The sequence below is a fragment of the Malaclemys terrapin genome, chromosome 11, assembly GCF_027887155.1.
Source record: "Malaclemys terrapin pileata isolate rMalTer1 chromosome 11, rMalTer1.hap1, whole genome shotgun sequence".
Classification (NCBI taxonomy): domain Eukaryota; kingdom Metazoa; phylum Chordata; order Testudines; family Emydidae; genus Malaclemys; species Malaclemys terrapin.
The window spans coordinates 13,324,534-13,347,646 of record NC_071515.1 but is presented as its reverse complement, the minus strand read 5'-3'; the positions used below and the strand labels follow the sequence as shown (position 1 = coordinate 13,347,646).

At 45.4% G+C, this 23,113-nt stretch overlaps 1 protein-coding gene across 1 annotated transcript in view; it reads left to right on the top strand.

The window, feature by feature from the left end:
- SPAG16 (sperm associated antigen 16) overlaps positions 1–23,113 on the top strand; it is a 774,791-nt gene that overhangs the window by 597,273 nt on the left and 154,405 nt on the right. Inside the window, exon 14 of the mRNA XM_054044528.1 lies at positions 5,392–5,457. Within this exon, the coding sequence (XP_053900503.1) occupies positions 5,392–5,457 (66 nt within the window). The remainder of the gene's footprint in view (positions 1–5,391; positions 5,458–23,113) is intronic.

Genomic DNA, 23,113 nt, shown 5'->3' with positions numbered 1-23,113 from the left:
AACACTCTTGTAAATGGAGAGGTTTGGTCAAATGTTGGGCATCCTCATTGCTTTCTTGGTGGCAAGAAGTACTGTCAGTAAAGTGTAAAGTACTGGAGTGCCAACAATGTTTGCATCTTCTCTGCCACCCCAGCCCTCAACCAGAGAAGGCATGTAGGGTGGGATCCATGATAGAACTTAGGCACCTAAACCTCTAACATAGGTCTGAGATTGAGGTGCCTAAGTCCCAGTTTTGGTTCCACTGCAACTCACAAAGCTCTTGTTGAACCCTATAGGCACCTAAACTCACTTGATGCCTAAGTGTTCAGAGTAAAAGTTCCCGCCTCTGGGCATTGCTGCTTCACTGTAAGCACCCAGACACTTATCTCCCACCTAGGCCCCAAAACCATTCACAAACCAGGGAAAGACTAGATATGTTCAGCAACCTAAGTTGTGTGCAGGGCCTGATCTGATAGGCAGCCTCTGAGCATGCCTACTGTAGCCAGTCCCATTTAAAATGTGTCCAGAGGAGGTGGTGTTGGTGTTGGCCACCTTATAACTTTTAGCACAGTGATTAGAGCACTCACCTGAGATGTGGATGGTTCAATTCCTATTTCTGCCAGATGGGGAGCTGTCAGGAGAGTGCTGTAACCATGAGCTATGGGATAGTCTTGGGCCTTTAACAATTACTTCTCATACTGTATGGACCAGATTATGCTAATTGCAAAGAGACCCTGCCCTGAAGACACTGCAGAACCACACTGCCTTAGTGGGAGCTCCACAAAAGCCTGTTCTGCAGGCCCCCTGCCTAACTTATTCCACTGGGCTCCTCCTCTTAACTCTGTGTGAAATTCACCCTGGACATAGGACATTCAAAATACTTATTAATTGGGACTTAAACCCCTTGCAGAGTCTGCATGGGGTGAATTTCACACTGAATGAAACCAGAGTCCTGAGGATATACTAATATACAATCAAATAATTAAAGACCAAAGCAGAATGTATGGCAATGTTAAGGTTATGTGTGCATCATTAATTCACTTTTGAGTGCTCAACTTTGCAAACTTAATGTTTTCTTAACATGGGCTCTAATCCTGAAAATACTTATTACCTCTTGACCTCAATGGGGCTGTTCACTGTAGTAAGCACTATATTCATTAGTAAGGGTTTGCAGGTGCAGTCATACAGTTTTTATGTATGCAGTTAGAGTACAAATCTTACCAATACTGGAGGTGCTGAAAGGAACAATAAAGTGTAAATTATGAAATATTAGATTAAATATAATAGATTTATTTGCAGTTATTATTAGCAATTACATTTGATCTGCTGATACAGTACATATTATGATTAATCTAGTGGCGTTGTAATTACTCTTCAGGGACACTATTTAGAAATACCTTACAAGACCATTGTCTGTTTTATTCATTGGTGATAAAGATTGGGATCTTTCTAGAAAGAAAGTCAAGAAGTGCTCATTCAGGGGTATTGTGTCACATGTTTCTTGTCTTTTTCTGCTGAATTCCCGTCATTGTGAAAAGATGGATTTTTAAAAATATTAGCATATATATATCAGAGTGCAAGTCACTGCCCTTCATCCTACCAGGCAACACATTAATTTAAAGGGGCCAAAGTATATTTTCCATGACTACGATGCAAAAAATGCCTTGACATGTGGCTTGACAGTGCCACTAGAGCACAAGTTAGATTTTGTAGTCTCAGAATTTTTATTCACCAGACTTTTCATGAATATTCGGTTACACTCTTCCCTTTTCCTATTATGTTATTATCTTTATCAAATTTAATTTATCTATCACTATCTACCCTGGGGATTGTGTGTAATAATGTTTCTCTGCTAAGAGAGAATTCATAATTGGGTAATGAATATTTAAATTTTCTTTTTTATCAGGGTTTATGGGTGGTAATTTGATTATTTATAAATCTTTTAAATATATAGGGCCAAATTTTTTGTTGCTGTGTGTCGATTGAAGACAATGGAGTTACACAAGTAGAGAATTAGATGTGTGAATCTTTTTCTTCCTATAACTGAAGTTTAGATAATGGAATTTTGTAATGGTTTATTTTTCTTTTTTTTATTGTTATATTTGTATTGCAAAATTTCCATGAGAATATTACCTTGTTCCAGCAGAGTGCTTTTCAACAGTAGATCTCCAAGCTCTTTAAAAGGAGGCAAATATCATTATCCCCCATTTTACAGCTAGGTAAACTGAGGCACAGAGCGGTGATGTGATTTGCCCATGGTCACGCAGTAGGCTAGCAGCAGAGCCTAGAATAGTACCTAGGTCTCTTGAATCCCAAAAGAAGTGCCATATCTACTGGGCAACTGCTGTATTATAATTTTTGTGTGTGCGGTCCTTGTCGCAGATCCAATAAGGGGAGATGGGCCTCAGCCTCACCTGCAACATGCTTAGCTCACCTTCCCAGGTGGGGAGGATGAGTAATAATGAGGTCATGTGACTAACTCAGGCCAGGCTTAGGGACATAAGAGAGAGGCAGAGCTCCTAACATTTCAGTTAGGTAGGGCTAGGAGTGTCAGGCAGAACAGAAGTCTGGGAAGCTACAGCTGGCCTGAGGAAGCAACAGTAGGTGAGTGCTGTGTGGGGAAAGACCGGGTCCTGCAGGAAGTAAAGGGGCTGTTAGGATTATAACCCAGCTCCAGGAAGGAGGACTGAGGACTTCTGACTAGGGGAGAAAGGACTGGTTGAGTCATGGAACCAGGGGCCAGCAGGGTTAAGATGGCATGAAGTACTGTGTTGTGAATATGTCTGCAGCAAGGGAGTAAGATAACTATAAACTTAATAGAAATTCCATACTATGCATAAAAGTACTTCTTTTTCTTTGCAAATTAGCCTAGAGACTAGGACTAATCTTGCTGTGAACGTTTATCTTATGAATTTCAACAATTTTTGAGTTATCCATGCCCCAAAGAATACATTAAAATGTTTCCTCAACGGAAAACCTGTAATTTTTCACTCTCTCATACTCATGAATGGTTAAACAAAGTTTAAAATTTTCCCCAAATAACAACATTGGGTTGAGCATAATGATTGTAAATTCAGCTAAAATAAGAATTTCAGATAAAGTGAGCATTAAAATAAAGAGGGTATTACCCTGTGTAACCTCAGTAGCAGTTCTTGCTATTGGTCATATTTACATAAACAAAAATTGATTGGTTCCAATGCCAGTAGCAGTAAAATATTGCCCAAAGTGCAGAGTGGTTTCTTAGCATATAATACATTCCCAAAATCTTTGGCTGTTTTTAATGGAAGGCATTTTAATGCTATTTCCCCTTGAGTCAGTTTGTACTCATTTTTATTAAGATGGGGGAGTCTTTTCTCCCCATGGCCCAACTTACCAACAGGGAAGGCCCTTGACAGGAACATCCCTCCAAGGTAGCAGGGAGCTCTGGTAAACACTCCCAATATCCAAGAGACAGGTTTCAGAGGAAGGGAGTAGTTTGTTGAGGGTGTGTGGAATAGGGGGGAGGTTAGATCTCTCTGGGAGGGATCAGGCTGACATAGTGGAGGCAAACTTGGAGCCGTTTATGCCAGGCCTCCATCCCCTGAAGACCCAGGTCATCTGTTCCCAGGACAAGGCATTGCAGGTTGCAGACTGCTGACCTCTTTGCCAGTAGGCTGCTTCCCATATCTGAAGAGCATAGGTTGACTAGCTCCTTTCTCCCATCTTGGCTATTTATTTCCCAGGCAGGAGATATTGTAGTTTGGATGCCTGCTGTCACAGAGATGACATCTGACCTATACTATTGGCCTCCCTAGGTCAACTATAGCCTACTGGGGAGGGCAGTAGAAGATAATTCATTTTGATTTCACTGTTTTTGGTTTCTTAAGAAGACATTAAAGGTGTGTGTGTAATTGTCACTGTGTCTCAGTGGATCACAGCTGAGAATACTAGATTCAGGACAAACTGCTGAGAAATCAGGCCAACTTACCCCAACTGGTGGTTATTCTCTCATTAGATTATACCAAGCCAGTAACAAAGGTAAACTTCTGTCTCACCACACTGGTTAACAGGAATTCAAAGATGCAGTTTCCTTGGGCATTCCAACCCTTGTCTCACCACCCAGCCACTGGACTCCATGAGGGGTGGTTACTGAAAACCACTTTCATCACATAGAGCGTTCTCTAATCCCAAGAGATCAGCCATGTAGCCAGGTCAATGTATAACTCAGATGTTACCCAATAATCATGCTGCTGCCAATCCTTTAGTAACTAAAATCTAAAGGTTTATTAATAAAAGAAAAGAGAGTTAATAATGATTAATAGATCATATACATACAAATAACTGCAAAGTCCTTATATCAGGTTTGTAGCAGTGATGGTATAGACTACTAGCTTGTAAAGTCTTGCTGGTAACTTCCAAAGATTGGGGAAGATCCTCAGACCCTTGTTTGAAATACCCCTTTTTGTTGTAAATCCACAGTCCAGAGAATCAGGGCGGGAAACAGGCAAAATGGAAATATCTCCGGGCTCTTTTTACCCTTTGCCATGTGCCTGGAATTTTACTGTTGCAAACAAAGCTCACAGCCCAGTTTGTGGAAAGTTACTGGCACAAGATGGAGTCCAGGATCACATGAGCATATTGCATGTCCTTATATGGCTTGATGACTCACAGGGGTTGGCCATTGGCCCCTTGGAGGCTGAGGCATCTGCAGGAAGAGCTATCTGGGTGGAATGAGTTTCTTCTATGGCCCATTGTGAGCACTAAGTGTCTTTGATGGCCCATCCACACAAAGCTGTCTAGCCTTGATGTAAATCTTATCTGGTGGGTGTTACCCAGGAATACTACATGTATAAGATATACGTTCATAGCCAATATTCATAACTTTAGATACAGAGATGAAACATGGATTTAACCAGGATAATCATATTTTATATACTGTAACTTTTCCATTGATACCTTAGATGATGTACTTTATACAAGATTTGTTGCAATTGTATAACAGTGGCAATATCCATAATATAAATGGTCATATTTCAATCATACAGCATCACAGTAATATATATAAAACCACTACACTTTATTAAATCATTATTGAAGCATTCACTGAAAGTTGGCACTCTGCTTTCCAAAGGACTATAATTGTATGTGTCTAGTTCATTAAAAGTGATTTGTGAGAGCCATTAGCTGACAATATTTTAATGCATCTTTTTTACTAACCACAATTCTGGATGCAGATGTGCATCATAATATATCTTTAAAAAAAATCTGCTCCTTGTCATGAATGCAGAAGTGCAGTAGCTGATTTTTAGCATGTTGGGTGACGTGCATTTTTGTACATGACAGTAAAATCAAGCTTAGTATTTATAAGAAAATAGTGTAATTTACATAACTATAAATCACTTAATTGTTTTCATTTTTTGGTTGATTTCCTAGGGCTTCTGTGCTCAGACTTTCTATGGTCACCTGCATTCCTGTAATCATGCTACATTCAACATGAAGGTAAGTTCTGTGCATGAAGGATCGGTTTCTCATGTCACAAATTATAAAGCCAGAAGTTACCATTGTGATCATCTAATTTGACCTCCTGTATAACACAGGCCATATACCTTCCCTGAAGTAATTCCTGGTTGAATTAGAGTGTATCTTTTAGAAAAACATCCAATCTTGATCTTAAAATCTCCATATTCCTCTTTTGTAAACAGTCTTCGTGAGCAGATATTTTTCCCTCATGAAATTGCCAATCTCGTAGGACTGTCTCACGATCCTATGACAGTTCTTGAGGGCACACATACTGACTACAGTATGTAAAGTTCCCACTATATGTACAATAACGCTCCATCCCTATGACAAAGCTTAGTTTATTTCTTGCTGTCTCTGAGCCATTCCCCTCACTGTGACTGTAGAGTTAGTTTAATTAGCTGAGGTTTCCTGTTGGCTGTTAGTCATTTCCTGGGTAGTTAGTTTTGTTGCTGTTGTGTATAAAGGCTATTCTAGATCATTTTGAGTTGGATTAGTGACAAAATGCAGTGATAGAATACAGATTGATGGCAGATCTGGAGAAGATGTGGGCCCTCATGGCTGAACTTCATGTGAGAGTAGAAGAGAATGTTCTTTGCAGACCAGCACATTGAGTGCTTAAAATACCCTGATCCAAAGCCTGTTAAAGTTGGTGTACAAAACCCCATTGATTTCAAAGGGCCCAAATCAATCCCAAAATGCCCATGAGAATGATGTTTCCTCTGTAAGAGCTCAGGCTATAAGGCCTTAACTTCTAAGACACAAGCTCCAACTGGGAATAATCCTTGTTTTGATATAGGGGGGCCTCTCCTGGGCTCTCTACAACCAGTGGGGAGGGCAGGGCACCCCAAAATCTTCCATTAATGATGAGGAGCAGGACAAGGCACAGCAGTGCTCCTCCCACCACACTGTGCTTCAAAAGGGGCTTCCCTGCATGGAATGGAAAAGCCGAACCAGCTCTGCTTGCATTAGAAGTGGGGATTGGGAGATCGGAGAGCTGGTGACTGTCTGGCTCCTCCATCAATCCTGACCAGACAGCTCTAGCTCTATTGTTTGGGGGAGACTGGCAATTCTACACACACACACCAAGGTTCAAACTTTGCTCTAAATTACAGTGAATCTGAAGTAATTCCACAGAGGTAAACAGAGTTACTGTACGATAATGAGGTACAAAGAATGTAAATGCCTGTCAAGTTGGAAAGTGCTATATGAGAACTTGTTTTAAATGTAGCGGTTTATCAAATTCTTACAATTTGATATAGGTGTATTACAAAAAAAGATTCTCAAGTTCAATGCCAGCTCAAGTTGCCTGAGTGAAATTTACGTTATGCGATTGTACTGTTTTCCTATGATTGCTGAACACAAATATACACATCAGGTGTAATTTTTAAAACTCAGAACAAGAATACTATTTTGCAGAACGGACAGTAAAGCGATTGTCCTTTAAAACTGTCCCATTTGCCTTTTACGTGCACCGACAAGGAAGAGCTGGATCCATGATCTTGGCTCCCTATTCTGCGCCAGTGGATACAGCCAGTCATGGAAGGGTACATAGGATGCACTATATAAAGTGTCTGTCCCCCATAATTCCTACAGAAGGGATTTTACCTCCAAGTGCAAGTTCCCTTGGGTCTCCCTTGGATGGGCACCTCAGCACCTCCAGGTAACTGAGCTATGTGGAATCTGTTATTCTGGTGAGTACTGTGTGTCTTGGGGCCATTCACTAGAGAAATGTGCAAAATTATATCCTCACTTAAGCTATGCCTTTGGAAAATGTAGCTGCTGAGCATTTTGAAAATTCTGTCCCTAAAGTGCCACCAACTCTGAAGCATTTTGAACAAAAAGGAACATCTGCAACTGCAGTAACGTGAAATACTAAATAATGGACATTCATTGATTGTATCCAACATATAGATTGTTTCAGATCGCTCCACAAGAATGGTAATTGATACTTCATCTAACAGCGGAAAACTGCCATCTACCATCTCATTTTCAAAAGTGACTTAGGCATATAGGAGCCTAAGGATAACATTTCAAAAGAACTTAAGTGGTTTAAGAGCCTAAGTCACAAAAGTGAGTTAGGAACTTAAGTCCCATTGACTTTCAGTGAGACTTGTGCTGAAGCACCTAAGTCACCTTTGAAAATGGAATTTAGTGCTTTTGGATATTTTGCCCATCATGACCAGGCGAGGGCAGAATTGCCAGTCCGGGGTTCCATCAAATACTTGAATCTTTCAGTGAGGATCCAGTAGAGAGAGGTTTGGAAAATATTCTTTTGGTGCTATTTTCAACTGAAGCATTGTCCTAGCTATGCTGGCCAGACAATCTGGCAATTGAAACATGTACACCTCAGGTTCAGCTGCCTTGCCGTCTGCATATGTACAGTTAATTTATATAACTGTAATTACCACTTCTGAAATTACACTCCTCCCTCAGTTCAGTCAATACTGCACTGGCTTTTCCATCTATACTAATTCAATCATTGAGAATGTCAGCCAATGATTTCAGCCTAGAGTTTAATGCCAGCTGTAAGATTCTTTATCAAAATAACGTGCTTATCTGGAAGATTATCAGCACACAGTCCCTTGGCTTCCTGTTAATTATTTTAGGTCATGTAGCATATTCTGCACTGGAGATGAGTCCTTTAGAACATGCTCAGCATAAAGGCCAACTTGCACCTTTGCTTGCTCAGATGAAGCCTTTATTCACCATGCTAATTATAATAAATAGTTATATTCTATGTTTTCTAGGCCATCATGCTGCAAAATATTAAGGGCAGGATTAGTAATTGCTCAATCAGGGCATCATTTAAAACAGAATACAGCACAGAAGGGAGTTAGGGTCCCATTGGAGTACCTATCCCCAAACTAGGAATATGACCTACCTCCTACTAGATCATATAAGAGGAAGAGACTCTAGGGATCCTTCCTAGTAGCACTGGGGCCTGAGAAGACAGCTAAGCAACAGCTGCTATTGGGCAAGGAGAAAATATCCAGTGTTCCCTGCAGCTAGCAGATGCCCCCTCAAAATCCTGCAATAATGTAGGAAGGTGTGGGACAGGCACCTGGGACACCCGCTGGGAAACACTTAACAAGGAGGACAGGAGGGAGCAGGTGCCCAAGAGACAGGCAGGCAGGGAGTGTAAGGGACCATCACCCTCTTTCCAGTCTGGGAAAGACATGGAGCAGAAATGCTTGCGTATAAATGGAGGAATGAGTGACCATTCATTAGTGCTTGTTTATAACTGATATTCTCAGCACCTTGCCTGCATTAGATTAGGGGAAAATAATCATAGTAACTAATTTTCCTTAAAACAAATAGTATTTCTGAAATTATCAGTGCCTAAAAGGCTTCATAAAACATACTTCAGTAGCAACATCCAGTTTTCTCTCCCCACGCAGAAATGCAACCAGCATTTCAGGTCAGTCTTCCATTGATTTACTGAAGGACAAATAATGTCAGACAGTTCTTATACAAAAACAAAATTTCAATTTTGTTTACCTCTTCAGTAGTCCAGCTTGATGTCAGCTACCATTTAGCTGGGCCAATAATATTGATATTTGATGTCAGTTCTTATTCATTACTGCACCCAAATGATACAAAAGCCAAATCTTTTAGATGTTTCCATAGATGGCCAAATAAAGCCAGGGCTGTCAGACTGCAGCTGACAGACGGAAACCAGAAAAGAACAGAATACAAAATCAAACATGGATCTGCTGCTGCTGTTATTTATGTATTCAGAGTGTTCAGTTCTTTGCATAAGCTCAAAGCCAGTCACTTATAAAGGTTACCTAGTAATATCAAATGTGTAATTAGACATGCAGAAGGGCTAATATGCTCTTCTCCTAGTTTATTGCTATCTTCATGCATAAGAAATATAATTACACAACTGGGTTACACTCTAAATGCAGATATTAGTATTAATACTTGAAAGTTATTAAAAGTAAAAAAAAAAAATTCAAAAACTGAGAAGTGTCCTTATCTAGGCAAAGGGAGAAAGAAATTCCTATTCTGTCACAGTGGTGGGGCAGAGAGGAAAGTATGCACCAAAACATAATTGTTCCTCATACATTTTGCTGGTAGGTAGAGATTCAATCAGATGCAACTGTAGGAAGAAGCCTACCTTAACAAGTAGGACTGATTCCAACTCCAGTATCTAAGGAGCTCATCGGTGTCCCCATTCCTGTCTCTCTGCCATGCAGACTATTCACCACCCCTTTCCCCATCTCACACCATCAATCATAGAATATCAAGGTTGGAAGGGAGCTTAGGAGGTCATCTAGTCCAACCCCCTGCTCAAAGCAGGACCAATCCCCAGACAAACTTTTTGCCCCAAATCCCTAAATGGTCCCCTCAAGGATTGAACTTACAACCCTGGGTTTAGCAGGTGAATGCTCAAATCACTGAGCTATCCCTACCCCCTGCATAAAATCCCACAGGTAGTTGTTGCCTATTTGAATTATCAAGGTGCAGTCAGAAAAGACATTCTGAAGCCATCCTAGAAGGATCCACTATGTCCATGTCTGAAGCATATATCCAGGCCAAACTAAATATTCATGTCATATAACTCAGAAATCAGATTCTCAAATTATGAGATTAGATTTGTCCTGATGATACGCTGAATGTCAGGAAGCCCAAGTTCATCCCTGCAAATTCTTATTGTACTGTATTAGCCTTGCAAACCATAATTCTCTTGCCTTCTAGAGGGGCAAGATGGTCTTAAAATAAAAGCACCTGAATGGGACTCAGGAGATGTGGGTCCCATCCTTAGCTATGCCACAGCTTCCTATGTGATATTGAGTTCTCCACTCTGTTCTATTTTCTTGTCTCAGAGAGGTGTTGTGAAGATAACCTTAGCAATGGTTATGGTTCATCTTATGGATCAGCTCAAATAGTTATGGTTCAGCTCACTAGTAGGGTGTCTTGAACCCCCCGGCTGTCCTCAGCCTCTGGCTACCCAGTAAATTGTTAATACCAACCTATGAGCAACCCCCAAATATATGAATTGGGATTTTCATCAAGGCCTAAGGAAATCTGGCACTCAGATCCCATTGAGCTGACCACTATGGTGAGGTAGGCCATTGAAATACTTACACTGAAAGATCATCCCTCACTTCCTTATGACAGATTATGTTAATCCAGACACCTTCTTTGCTGAACACTGATTTAGCACACAACCGCCCCCTTCAGCTCTGCCTTTTCACGTCAAACAGAAAAGTGTAGTTCTTCCAGTTGATAGGTACACTCATATTTTCATCGAAAAATTATGATCTGGAAGTTGAGTCTTTTTTGGATGAAAACACGAGCATAACTATCAACTAGAAAAACTACAGTTTTTCTTAAAGTGGAAAGGCAGAGCTGAAGGCTTTGCATCTTTCTGTCTTTATCTTTTGCACAAAGTTTTGGCATTTTTTCTCAACAAGTTTCAATCTACAGAAGTCAGTTCTCTCAAGTTACCTTAGGAATCTTGAATTTAACAAGACTTCCACTCTCCCACAAATTACTAGTTTGTTGAAGGCTTTCACCAGACTTAGTCCTATCAAGACTTATATCTCTAAATGGAATCTTAAAAAAATACTTATAGGTCAAGGCAACATCCTTCAATCTCACCCTCCTTTATTGTTTTACCCATTACATTCTCTCTCCTTTGCTATTACTTCAGCCAGTAAAGTAGGTTAACTGGAAGTTCATTGAACTTAATCTCCCATTCTTCCAAGATAAGATCACATCCTCTATACTTTTCCTTCATCCATCATCAAGATAAAATAACTTTCCATTTGAACCAAGAAATTTCTCTTTGTTCTTCTTTTGTTGTCATATTAGAGCAACTCACTGAAGTTCACAAGCGCATCCGGTACCCTTCATAAAAAATATTGTCTCTTTGCAAAATGTCTCTCTCTTTCTTCCTTATGATAAAACCAGTAATGATCTCCAAACTTGCTAGAAAGTCTTGGACCCACTAAGAAATGGCAAAGAAGCTGACTGTACCATCCATCAGCTCTAAAAACCCTCCTTCCCCTCCAGCTATCTCTACTTTCTCAGCTCTCTTTCTCACAAATATGGAAGCCTCCAGGAAAGAAATGAACAGAGCTTCTCATAATGAGATTTGTAGAGCCACCTCTTGGGCTTCAATCCTCCCCTTCACTAAACATTACAAGATTGATGCCTGTTAGTCTGCAGATATTGCCTTCTGGCATCAGGTCCTGAAAGCTGCTATGTATTTCTAACCTGTTTAATACCTTAATTCTCTTCCTTGAATAATGCACTGTCTGATGTGTCCCAGTAGTATTCCATATTCTTGGATCAGTGAGTACACAACAAATGGGAATAGAATAATCCCCTGTCTGTATATTGAAACAAGGAGTCCGGTGGCACCTTAAAGACTAACAGATTTATTTGGGCATAAGCTTTCATGGGTAAAAAAAACCACACTTCAGATGCATTGAGTGAAAATTAAAGATGCAGGCATTATATACTGACACATGATGAGAAGGGAGTTACCTCACAAGTGGAGAGCCAGTGTTGACAGGGCCAATTCGATCAGGATGGATGTAGTCCATTCCCAATAATAGATGAGGAGGTGTCAATTCCAGGAGAGGCAAAGCTGCTTTTGTAGCCACTCCCAGTCCCTATTCAAGCCCAGATTAATGGAGTTACATTTGCAAATGAATTTTAGTTCTTCAGTTTCTCTTTGAAGTCTGTTTCTGAAGTTTTTTGTGGATACAGACTAACACAGCTACCCCCTGATACTTGTCTGTATATTGGTTATCTTGGAGTAAATGCACACACCATTGTGGAGGCCGTCTCCATCCTTGCTATGAATTTTAACTTGTCTCTTTTCTCTGTGGTGTCCAGTGTGATACATACTTTTCTTTGGACCCCCAGGGATCATATACCAGATGTATGCCTCCTAAACAGGGTAAATGGTGCCAACATAAAAATACCTTTTAAAGATGCCTTTTTGTCAAGTATTTATGGATGCTAGGCAGTAGTTTTCCATGTGCTTCTGGAATGGTGAATGCACTTGCTCTGAGAAGAATAATATAAATGTATTTACAGCTTGCACAGGAATGTCCCATGTTCATTATTTCAATTTTCAATATATTTAATAAAATATTGGCATCATATTAAATGAAAAACAAAACTGATCTGTTCTTCTTCGAGTGCTTGCTCATATCCATTCCATTAGGTGTGTGCGCGCCGCGTGCACGATCGTCGGAAGATTTTCTACCCTAGCAACACCGGCGGGTCGGCTGTGGAGCCCCCTAGAGTGGCGCCTTCATGGCGCTGAATATATACCCCAGCCGACCCGGCGCCCCCTCAGTTCCTTCTTACCGCCCCTGACGGTCGTTGGAACTGTGGAGCGCTGCTTAGCTGTTCTCCACTCTCCCTAGCTTTGTTGGTTATTAGTAGTTATAGTTATAGTGTTTATAGTTAAATAGTTAAATAGTTTTAAAAAAGTTGTTATAGTTGTTCTAAGTAGCTCAGGGGATTAAGGGGGTCGTCTCCCCCTTTCTTCCCCGGCCGCGGGGCCGGGCTCATGCCCAACGCTCCCGGCTTCAAGCAGTGCGCCTCCTGCGCGAAGCCTATGCCCACGAGCGACCCGCACGACTCCTGTCTGAAGTGCCTGGGAGAGTCCCACCAAACAGATAAGTGCAAGATCTGTAAGGCCTTCAGACCAAGGACCAAGAAGGAGCGGGACTTTCGACTCAGGCAACTCCTGATGGAGGCGGCACTTAGCCCGGACACTCCCTCTACGGGCCAGACCCCGGCGCCTAGCACCTCGGTGCGCAGTGCACCGGCAGCACCGGCTTTGACGACCACGCGAGTGGCGTCAGACAAGCCTCCCCGGCACCGGACCTCGTCGGCACCGCAAGCAGTGCCTCGGCGCCGATCATTATCCCCGGGGCATAAAAAAGCCCATAAGACGGGGACGTCCGTGCCGAAGACGCCGGCTCCCCCAGTGCCGGGGGTAGAGCCGTGTCCGCCGGTGGAGCAAAGGAAACAGGTGCCTCCAGCACCGTCGACTCCGGCACCGAAGCCGTTGAGTCCGGTGCAGATAGCGTCTCCACCGAGGCCGGCGGTGATACAGTGCCTACCGTCGACTCCAGAGACCTTCGCGGCGGCGAGAGACTTAATAGCTCTCACGGAGCCGGCACCGCCTCAACCACCGGCACCGACTGCACCGCTGACTCGCCCGGTCCAGTCGAGGGGGAAACCTGCCTTGATGCGCCCTCCACAAGGACTGGAACCTCGGCACCGCTCCAGGTCCCGAAGCAGGTCCCCACGCCGCTCGCAGTCCCGGCACCGAATATCGTCTCGGCACCGGTCGTACTCGCGGCCAAGATCTTCTTCGCGGCACCGCTCTACGTCTCGGCACCGATATGATCGTCGGCACCGATCAACGTCGAGACGTAGCTCTCGGCACCGCTACGGTCGACGCTCGACGTCGAGAGGCCGCTCCCGGCACCGGGCATACTCCAGGTCCTCGTTGAGGTCCAGATCCGACTCCCGGCACCGACGAGGTCATCGGCACCGGTCGCGGTCCCGGCACCGATCGCCGGCACCGCGTGGAGATAGAACATCCCCAGACCGGCACCGTGCGGCACCGCATCCCACGGGATTCGTCTCGACGCACTCGGCACCGCCATGGCCATCGAGATCGGTGTCCCGCTCCTCTGAGGAAGTATCGAGATCGGCATACCCCCCTCAGGGTCAAGCCGAGGAGCAGGACATAGGCCATTGGCAGGAGGTAGCAGAGGACCCTGCTCATGGCCCATCTCACTGGTCGTTCTGGACCCCGTGGGCGTACCATCAGGCGCAAGGGGCTCCAATTGCGTCGACCTCTCGCTCCGGTCACTCCGTCAGAGGGGCCCCGGAGTCCACCATCTCTCGGCCTCCGCCAGGGGGCATGGAGGCCTCTGGGTCCGCACCACCTGACACCCTGGACCCAGGCACAGGTGATGCTTCAGCCCAGGAACAGGGAGACCAGGACCAGCCCTTGGATCCTGTTCCACCGGAGGCATCTTCCTCTTCTTCTCCCGATGAGGCAGTGGCGGGCACATCGTGCACAGGCCCGCCTCCAATAGATCTTCGGGCTCACCAGGATCTTCTGCGCAGGATGGCCCGTAATATGGACCTGCAGGCGGAGGAGATAGTGGAGGTTCACGACCCGATCGTGAATATCCTTGGAGCGGATGCCCCATCGAGGGTAGCGTTACCCCTGATCCGCACGATTCAAATGAATGCGGATACGATATGGCAAACTCCTGCCTCTATCCCACCCACAGCGAGAGGGGTGGAAAGGAAATACTTTGTCCCGTCTAAGGACTATGGGTACTTGTATACCCACCCCCAACCGTGTTCACTGGTGGTGGAATCAGTGAACGCACGAGAGCGCCACGGCCAGCAGGCTGCAGCGCCTAAATCAAAAGAGGCTAAGCGGCTCGATTTGTTTGGCCGTAAGGTTTACTCAGCCGGAGGGCTACAACTTAGAGCAGCGAACCAACAGGCGCTGCTGAGCCGCTACAGTTTCAACTCCTGGAACTCTATGGGGAAGTTTAAGGAGCTGATTCCCCAAGAGTCCAGGGAAGAGTTTGGAGCCATGGTTGAGGAGGGTAAGAAGGTGGCTCGGACCTCCTTACAGGCCTCCCTGGACATAGCGGACTCGGCCGCAAGGACCCTGGCTTCGGGTATCGCTATGCGTAGGATCTCCTGGCTTCAGGTCTCGGGTTTGCCTCCGGAGCTGCAGCAAACCCTACAGGATCTCCCCTTTGAGGGACACGGATTGTTCTCAGACAAAACGGACTCTCGCCTGCAGAGCCTAAAGGACTCGAGAACAATCATGCGCTCCCTGGGGATGCATGTTGTGGGCCCTCAGCGCAGGCCATTTAGGCCGCAGCCTCAGCGCTTCTACCCCCCCCCACCTCGTCAGAGACAGGACTCGGCCAGGAGGCGAGGGCGAGGTGGTAGAAGAAGGTGGACCGGCCCTCAACCCGGCCAGAACCAGGGGCCACCTAGACCACCTTCAGGCCCCAGGCAGAACTTTTGAAGGTGCGGTCGAGGACGGCGCCCCAGTCATCCCCCAGGATCCAACCCCCTCCTTTCGGGATCGCCTCTCCCACTTCCACCGTGCTTGGTCCCTTATAACTTCGGACCGTTGGGTCCTCCGCACGGTGGAGAGGGGATACGCTATCCAATTTTCTTCTATCCCCCCCTCCCACCCCCCTTCCCCGTCCCTCTTCAGGGACCCTTCTCACGAGCAACTTCTTATTCAGGAGGTTTCTACGCTCCTGGCCATGGGGGCCATAGAGGAGGTTCCGATAGAGTTAAGGGGCAGGGGATTTTATTCCCGTTATTTCCTGATCCCCAAGTCCAAGGGAGGTCTGCGGCCCATCTTGGACTTGCGCGGACTCAACAAATTCGTAGTAAAGTTGAAGTTCCGCATGGTCTCTTTGGGGGCCATTATCCCTTCCCTCGATCCTGGAGACTGGTTCGCCGCCCTCGACATGAAAGACACATACTTTCACATCTCAATTTACCCACCTCACAGACGCTTCCTGCGATTCGTGGTAAACATAGTGCACTACCAATTTGCAGTCCTTCCCTTCGGCCTATCCTCGGCCCCAAGAGTGTTCACGAAATGTATGGCTGTCGTGGCAGCATACCTTCGTCGGCAAGGGATACAGGTGTTCCCGTACCTAGACGACTGGCTGGTACGCAGTCGCACCAAGGAGCAAGTTCAAGCTCACGTCCACATAATAGTGCACACATTCAACGAGTTGGGCATCCTACTCAACAAGGACAAATCCACTCTAGAACCTACCCAGAGAATAGAATTCATCGGCGCAGTTCTAGACTCCAGACGTGCACAAGCCATCCTGCCAGACAACAGATTCGGCACCATCACGAGCCTCATTCAAGGGCTCCAGGCCTTCCCAACGACCACGGTGAGGTCGTGCCTTACCCTGCTGGGTCACATGGCTTCCTGCACGTACGTAACCAGGCATGCCAGACTTCGGCTTCGCCCACTTCAAACCTGGGTGTCATCAATATACCGTCCACATCGGGACAGTCTGAACATGGTGGTCACGGTCCCGAACTCGGTCCTGGCCTCCCTCACCTGGTGGCTAGATCGCAATGTGGTCTGCGAGGGGATACCATTTCACGCCCCACAACCCTCTCTGCACCTGGTCACAGACGCTTCATCTCTGGGTTGGGGCGCCCATCTCAACGAACACCATACCCAGGGCCTGTGGACTGCATCCCAGCTAGCCCTGCACATCAATGTTCGGGAACTGATGGCGGTACGACTGGCGTGCCAGGCATTTCTCAACCTCCTACGTGGCCGATGTGTGTTAGTTCTCATCGACAACACCACGGCCATGTTTTACATCAACAAGCAAGGAGGAGCACGTTCGTCAATCCTATGCCAAGAGGCCATTCGCCTGTGGGACTTCTGCATCGCCCACTCAATCCACCTCACGGCATCGTTCCTCCCTGGAGTCCAGAACACTCTAGCGGACCGACTCAGCAGGTCCTTCCAGACGCACGAGTGGTCTATCCGTCCGGACATCATACATTCCATCTTCCAGAGGTGGGGGTTTCCCCAGATAGACCTGTTTGCATCCCGAGACAACAGGAAGTGCCACGTGTTCTGCTCCCTACAAGGTCGAGCTCCGGGCTCCCTCTCGGATGCGTTTCTCCTTCCCTGGAAAGACCACCTGTTTTACGCCTTCCCTCCGTTTCCTCTGGTCCACAAGGTACTGCTCAAATTGCGCAGAGACCAGGCACAGGTAATTCTGGTCGCTCCAGCGTGGCCGAGACAACATTGGTACACCACACTGTTGGAACTCTCGGTTCAGACACCGATCCCGCTTCCGTTGTATCCGGATCTCATCACGCAGGACCACGGCCGGCTGCGTCACCCCGACCTGCAATCACTCCACCTCACGGCGTGGCTGCTCCATGGTTCACCCAGGCAGAGCAGCAATGCTCGCACTCTGTCCAACAGATTCTGCTGAGCAGTAGGAAGCCCTCAACACGCACCACGTACCTGGCCAAGTGGAAGCGGTTCTCCTGTTGGTGCGAACAACGAGCCACGTCCCCGTTGCAGGCACCCATTCCTCTCATTTTGGAGTATCTCCTCTCCCTAAAACATCAGGGGTTGGCGATATCTTCAATTAGGGTTCACCTGGCCGCTATATCGGCCTTTCACCCAGGGGAACTCGCGTCCTCGGTATTCTCTAACCCGATGGTCGTTAGATTCCTCAAGGGCTTAGACCGGATGTACCCACAACAACGTCAGCCCGTACCGACGTGGGACCTCAACCTGGTTCTCTCCAAGCTCACAGGTCCTCCATTCGAGCCACTGGCCACCTGTTCACTTCTGTACCTATCCTGGAAGACAGCCTTCCTCGTAGCCATCACCTCAGCAAGGCGCGTTTCTGAACTCAGGGCGCTGTCATCTGAGCCCCCTTACACAGTTTTTCATAAGGATAAAGTGCAACTTCGTCCACATCCTGCCTTTCTCCCTAAGGTGGTTTCGCCATTTCATATCAACCAGGACATATTTCTCCCGGTCTTTTATCCCAAACCGCATGCCACTCGCCAGGACCAACGTCTGCATTCCCTGGACGTAAGAAGGGCCCTGGCCTTCTATATTGACCGCACAAAGCACTTTAGAAAGACGACGCAGCTCTTCGTTGCAGTGGCCGACCGAATGAAAGGCTCACCGGTCTCCTCACAGCGCCTATCCTCCTGGATTACGTCTTGCATCCGGACTTGCTATGACCTGGCAGGTGTCTCAGCACCGCACCTCACCGCTCACTCCACGAGGGCCCAAGCCTCCTCGACTGCTTTCCTGGCACATGTTCCGATACAGGACATTTGTAGAGCGGCGGTTTGGTCATCAGTCCACACGTTTACAGCTCACTATGCACTAGTGCAGCAGTCCAGGGACGATGCTGCCTTCGGATCAGCGGTTTTGCACACGGCAATGTCTCACTCGGACCCCACCACCTAAGTTGGGCTTGGGAGTCACCTAATGGAATGGATATGAGCAAGCACTCGAAGAAGAAAAGACGGTTACTCACCGTTGTAACTGTTGTTCTTCGAGATGTGTTGCTCATATCCATTCCAAACCCGCCCCCCGTCCCCACTGTCGGAGTAGCCGGCAAGAAGGAACTGAGGGGGCGCCGGGTCGGCTGGGGTATATATTCAGCGCCATGAAGGCGCCACTCTAGGGGGCTCCACAGCCGACCCGCCGGTGTTGCTAGGGTAGAAAATCTTCCGACGATCGTGCACGCGGCGCGCACACACCTAATGGAATGGATATGAGCAACACATCTCGAAGAACAACAGTTACAACGGTGAGTAACCGTCTTTTAAACTATACTTTTTATGTAAACAAGCTTTGTTTAATAGAATTCTTGTTTTTGATGGAAAATGGGGTTTCTGCACAATCAAATTTTTCACAGGGAAATTAGAGACAAGGTGGGTGAGGTAATATAGTTTATTGGACCAACTTCTGTTAGTAATAAAGACAAGTTTTCAAGCTACAGAGAACTCTTCTTCAGGTCTGGGGAAAGTACTCAGGGTGTCACACCTAAATATAAAGTGGAACAGATTGTTTAGCAAAAACAATGAGGCATCCTTGTGGCACCTTAGAGACTAACAAATTTATTTGGGCATAAGCTTTCATGGGCTAAAACCCACTTCATCAGATGCATGGAGAGGAAAATACAGTAGCAGGTATAAATACACAGCATATGAAAAGATGGGAGTTGCCTTACCAAGTGGGGGGTTAACACATATGCTAAGAGACCGTTCAAGGAGAAGTGGTCTATTAACATCTCTGCAGTCATGGGACAAAAAAGGGGGTTAGTGGGTTACAGATTGTTGTAATAAGCCATAGATCCAATGTCTTTATTAAGACAATGATAGTCTTACTGAAGGAATGTCAGGACTCATAGAAACCTTCCTCAAACCACTCACCACACAAAGAGCCAGCTTCTTCCAAGACCTCCTCCAAAATAGGAGAATATCCATGGGTACTAGGATGGCTCCCCAGTATGCCAATCTCTTCATGGGTGACCTTGAGGAAGAATTTCTGGACAACTGCATCATGAAACTAATGATAAACCTGAGCTACACAAATGCTATTTCCATCCTCTGTATAGATTACTGCTAAACTCATTAAAGGTGGTTCTATGAGTCTCTTTCACCAACAAAAATTGGTCCAACAAAAGATATTACCTCACCCACCTTGTCTCTCTTTTGTCCTGGGATTCACACAGCTATAACAACACTGGAAAATGTTGACTTTGCAGCAGGGCTTTGGAACGGAGCCCAGAGCTGGAGCGCAGAGCAGTTCTGGAGCAGTGGAGCTGCAGGTTTTTGCCTGGAGCTGGTGCGGAGCCGGAGCACAGCTCCAAAGCCCTGCTTTGCAGGATTTTTTTTAAATTATTTTATTTTCCATCTAGAAAATCCAAAAATTTGGGGCTCAGCATTATTCTTTGTCCGTGTGGACACACCAGAGTACAGTCCAGGTCAGTGAGTAGCTGTGTCACCCCTGGCCTCTCACATGGGATGCCTTTTCCAATGCCTTGCTGCTGTAGCGTCCAACCTTGACTGCTCATAAACAGCCTCCAGCATGTAGATCACTTCTAACTTTGTCTCTGTGTGTGCTGCAGCCAGCCAGGCACACCTTGGCTCTTACCAGCCTTAAAGATTATCACCGGGTTACCACCAACACACACCCAGACCCAGATTTTCCCCCAGAAATTTATGTTCTGTACTGCCCAGCCCTCTCCTGGATAATACAAATATATGGCATCTGTTATTCCTTTAAGGGAATAATATGCACACAATTTATTACCCCAAAAGGAGTTACCCAAACTCTTCAACTAGAACACACTGGATTAAATAAAACACATTTATTAACTACAAAGAGGGAGATTTTAAGTGAATACAAATAATGTGGTATCAAAATCAGAAATGGTTACAAGTAAAATAAAGCTAAAATGCTTACTGGTGCCTAGCTTAACAAACTGTATCAGATTCAGATTGAAATTCACCACATGCTTTCAGCAGACTTACTGACCAAACTCTTTGGGTCAGGATCCCTCATCCAGAGTCCAACAGCTGCTTCCTTTGTCTCTTCAGCTGCAGTGAACGTGATTGGCAAAGAGAGAGGGGTAGGGGTCTGCCCCTTCTTTTTATAGTCCTGTCCCCTCCCACTCCTTTGAGAAGTATTTCCGGCTGGGAGCAAGGTAACAGGTAGTCTATGTGGAAGGTAACTCCATGCTGTTTCTTTGCTAACATGTAGATATTTTTGCCCACGTCCCCTTTCCTGCCAAAGAATGGCCAAGCAGGTAATGGTCCATCACCCTTGTTTACACCTGGCTGAGGTGTCAGTTTACCCTTTGTCTCTAAGGAACTGGTTTGGCCACTCCCCAGATTTACCTGTAAAACCAGTCATGATTTCAGCTTATGGAAGATATATAACTTCACATAAAACTTCACCTTGCATTTTGCCATGATATTACTGATCAGCAAATTATGAGTTTTTAAATGGTACATCACAAGGCATAGCGTGTACAAGCATTATTACAGTAGTGTGTAGGGTGTGAACCCAGGGGTACATTCCATCACAGTGCACATAAGCTACCACTGTGTCTCATGGGAGCAGTTTTTTGGGTGCCTCATACCTCCATTCTACCCTAGGGGCTAGGCTCCGGGTTTGGACTAGATCTTCCATGATGCACTGCAACTTCCCCCCGGGTGAGCTGCATTGGTATGTTGTGGGAGATGCAGTTTGCCAAGGAGCCCCGGGGAAACCGGGGCATGAGGTACCAAAATACAACTCCCATGCAACACCACAGTGGCTCAGGCAGATGCAGACTAATGTCAAACCAATGCAAAACAGAACATTTCAATATTTCTAAACTGAAAAAACTCAACCTTTTATTCATGAAAAATTGATATTTTGACTTTTTGTTCTGTTTTGTTTTTGTTTCATTCCTGAAAAAAAAAGTCAAAATTGAATTTTCTGCTGGATGGAGATTCTGTTTTTTAATCAGCTCCAATGTTTAATAGGACTGACTGTACATTTGATGCCTAATCTAGTGTAACTGGCCTTGACTTAATACGATTCTGTATGGCTAAGGAATTGTACATAGCTTAGGCCAGTGTGAGCCTTTAAGAGATCCTGGGGAGAAACAGATAATAAACACATCATAAATCATACTTCTCTTCATAGATTTCAACTTCGTATTTGCAAAAAATAAACAAACTGTCATACCAATTTGTGCCTAAATATAATTACAAGGAAAAGAGATGATCTCATTTAATGTGCTTTTGTTTGCTCAATTGGGTGTTCTTCAGTGAATGTGGCCCTCTGTATGTATAATCCAAGAAGCAAGTGCTGTTTAACATGCAAAAATTCAAGCAGTGCAGAAGACTTTTCCCTTCCTTCTCAGAGGAGAATTAATTTGTATATCCCAAGCAGCAACTGCGGGAATAAGGATTTAAAAAAACTACACCTCCTGGCAAAACTTACTAGGGTTTCCTGTGGCAGATTTATATTACAGGCCCAGGGCCCAACATAATTATTTTTTTAATTTCAATAGCTGTTTTTTAAACTCACTGTGTCACTAAACAAACAAAATGTCATATATATATAAAGGGCAGTATATTTCATTGATACACTTATGAGACAGGTTCTTTACCACTGAGATATGCAAATTTACATGCACTCATACACCTGCATGGATTCTATACTGTTGTTCACTTAAATTTTCTAAGGCTATGTCTACACTACAGTTTGTCGGCATAACTTGTGTTGCTCAGGAGTGTAAATAAACCACCCCCCTAAGCAATCTAAGTTACACTGACATAAGCGCTCGTGTGCGCAGCACTGTGTTGGTGGGAGAGCTTATCCCACTGATATAGCTTCTGCCATTCGTGGAGGTGGTTTTATAATGTCTCAGAATAGTATGAGCTCAGGCTTCGTCTTCAGCCCCCGGTAGCAGGGCTCAGGGCCCCAAGCTTCAGCCCTATGCAGAGGGGCTTTGGCTTTCTGCACTGGGCCCCAGGGAGTCTAACCCTGGCCTTGCTTGGCGGACCCCCTGAAACCTGCTCGTGGCCCCCCAGGGGGCCCCAGACCCATGATTGAGAACTGCTGCCCCAGGGTACAATCTGGACTGCTGGATCACTGTGTCCCTTTAACTCTCCAGCTCAGGGTGCCTTTTACACAGCTTTGCTATTGAAATACAGGATCTCCATGCTCTGCTCAGACATCGCCATTAGCATGGAAAGTCACTCCCAGCTAAGTTACGTGAATATTCTCCCAGCGACTAATGAACTATATATAGGATGACAACTGCAAATTCTTGGTCCCAGCCTTGCACCCCAGAAATGTGCATCTTTCGCTGTCCAGCGGACTACTGAACAATGCAAGTTCATTACTAGTCCTTCATTTCATCAAAGGAAATGATCATGCACCAGCCTTTGTTAACCTGAACAGAGATTCCCCAAACACTTCAACTGAAACACACTGGTTTAGATAAAACAAACAATCCCCCCCACCCCCAAGTTTAACAACTAGAGAAAGATAGATTTTAAGTGATTAATAAGT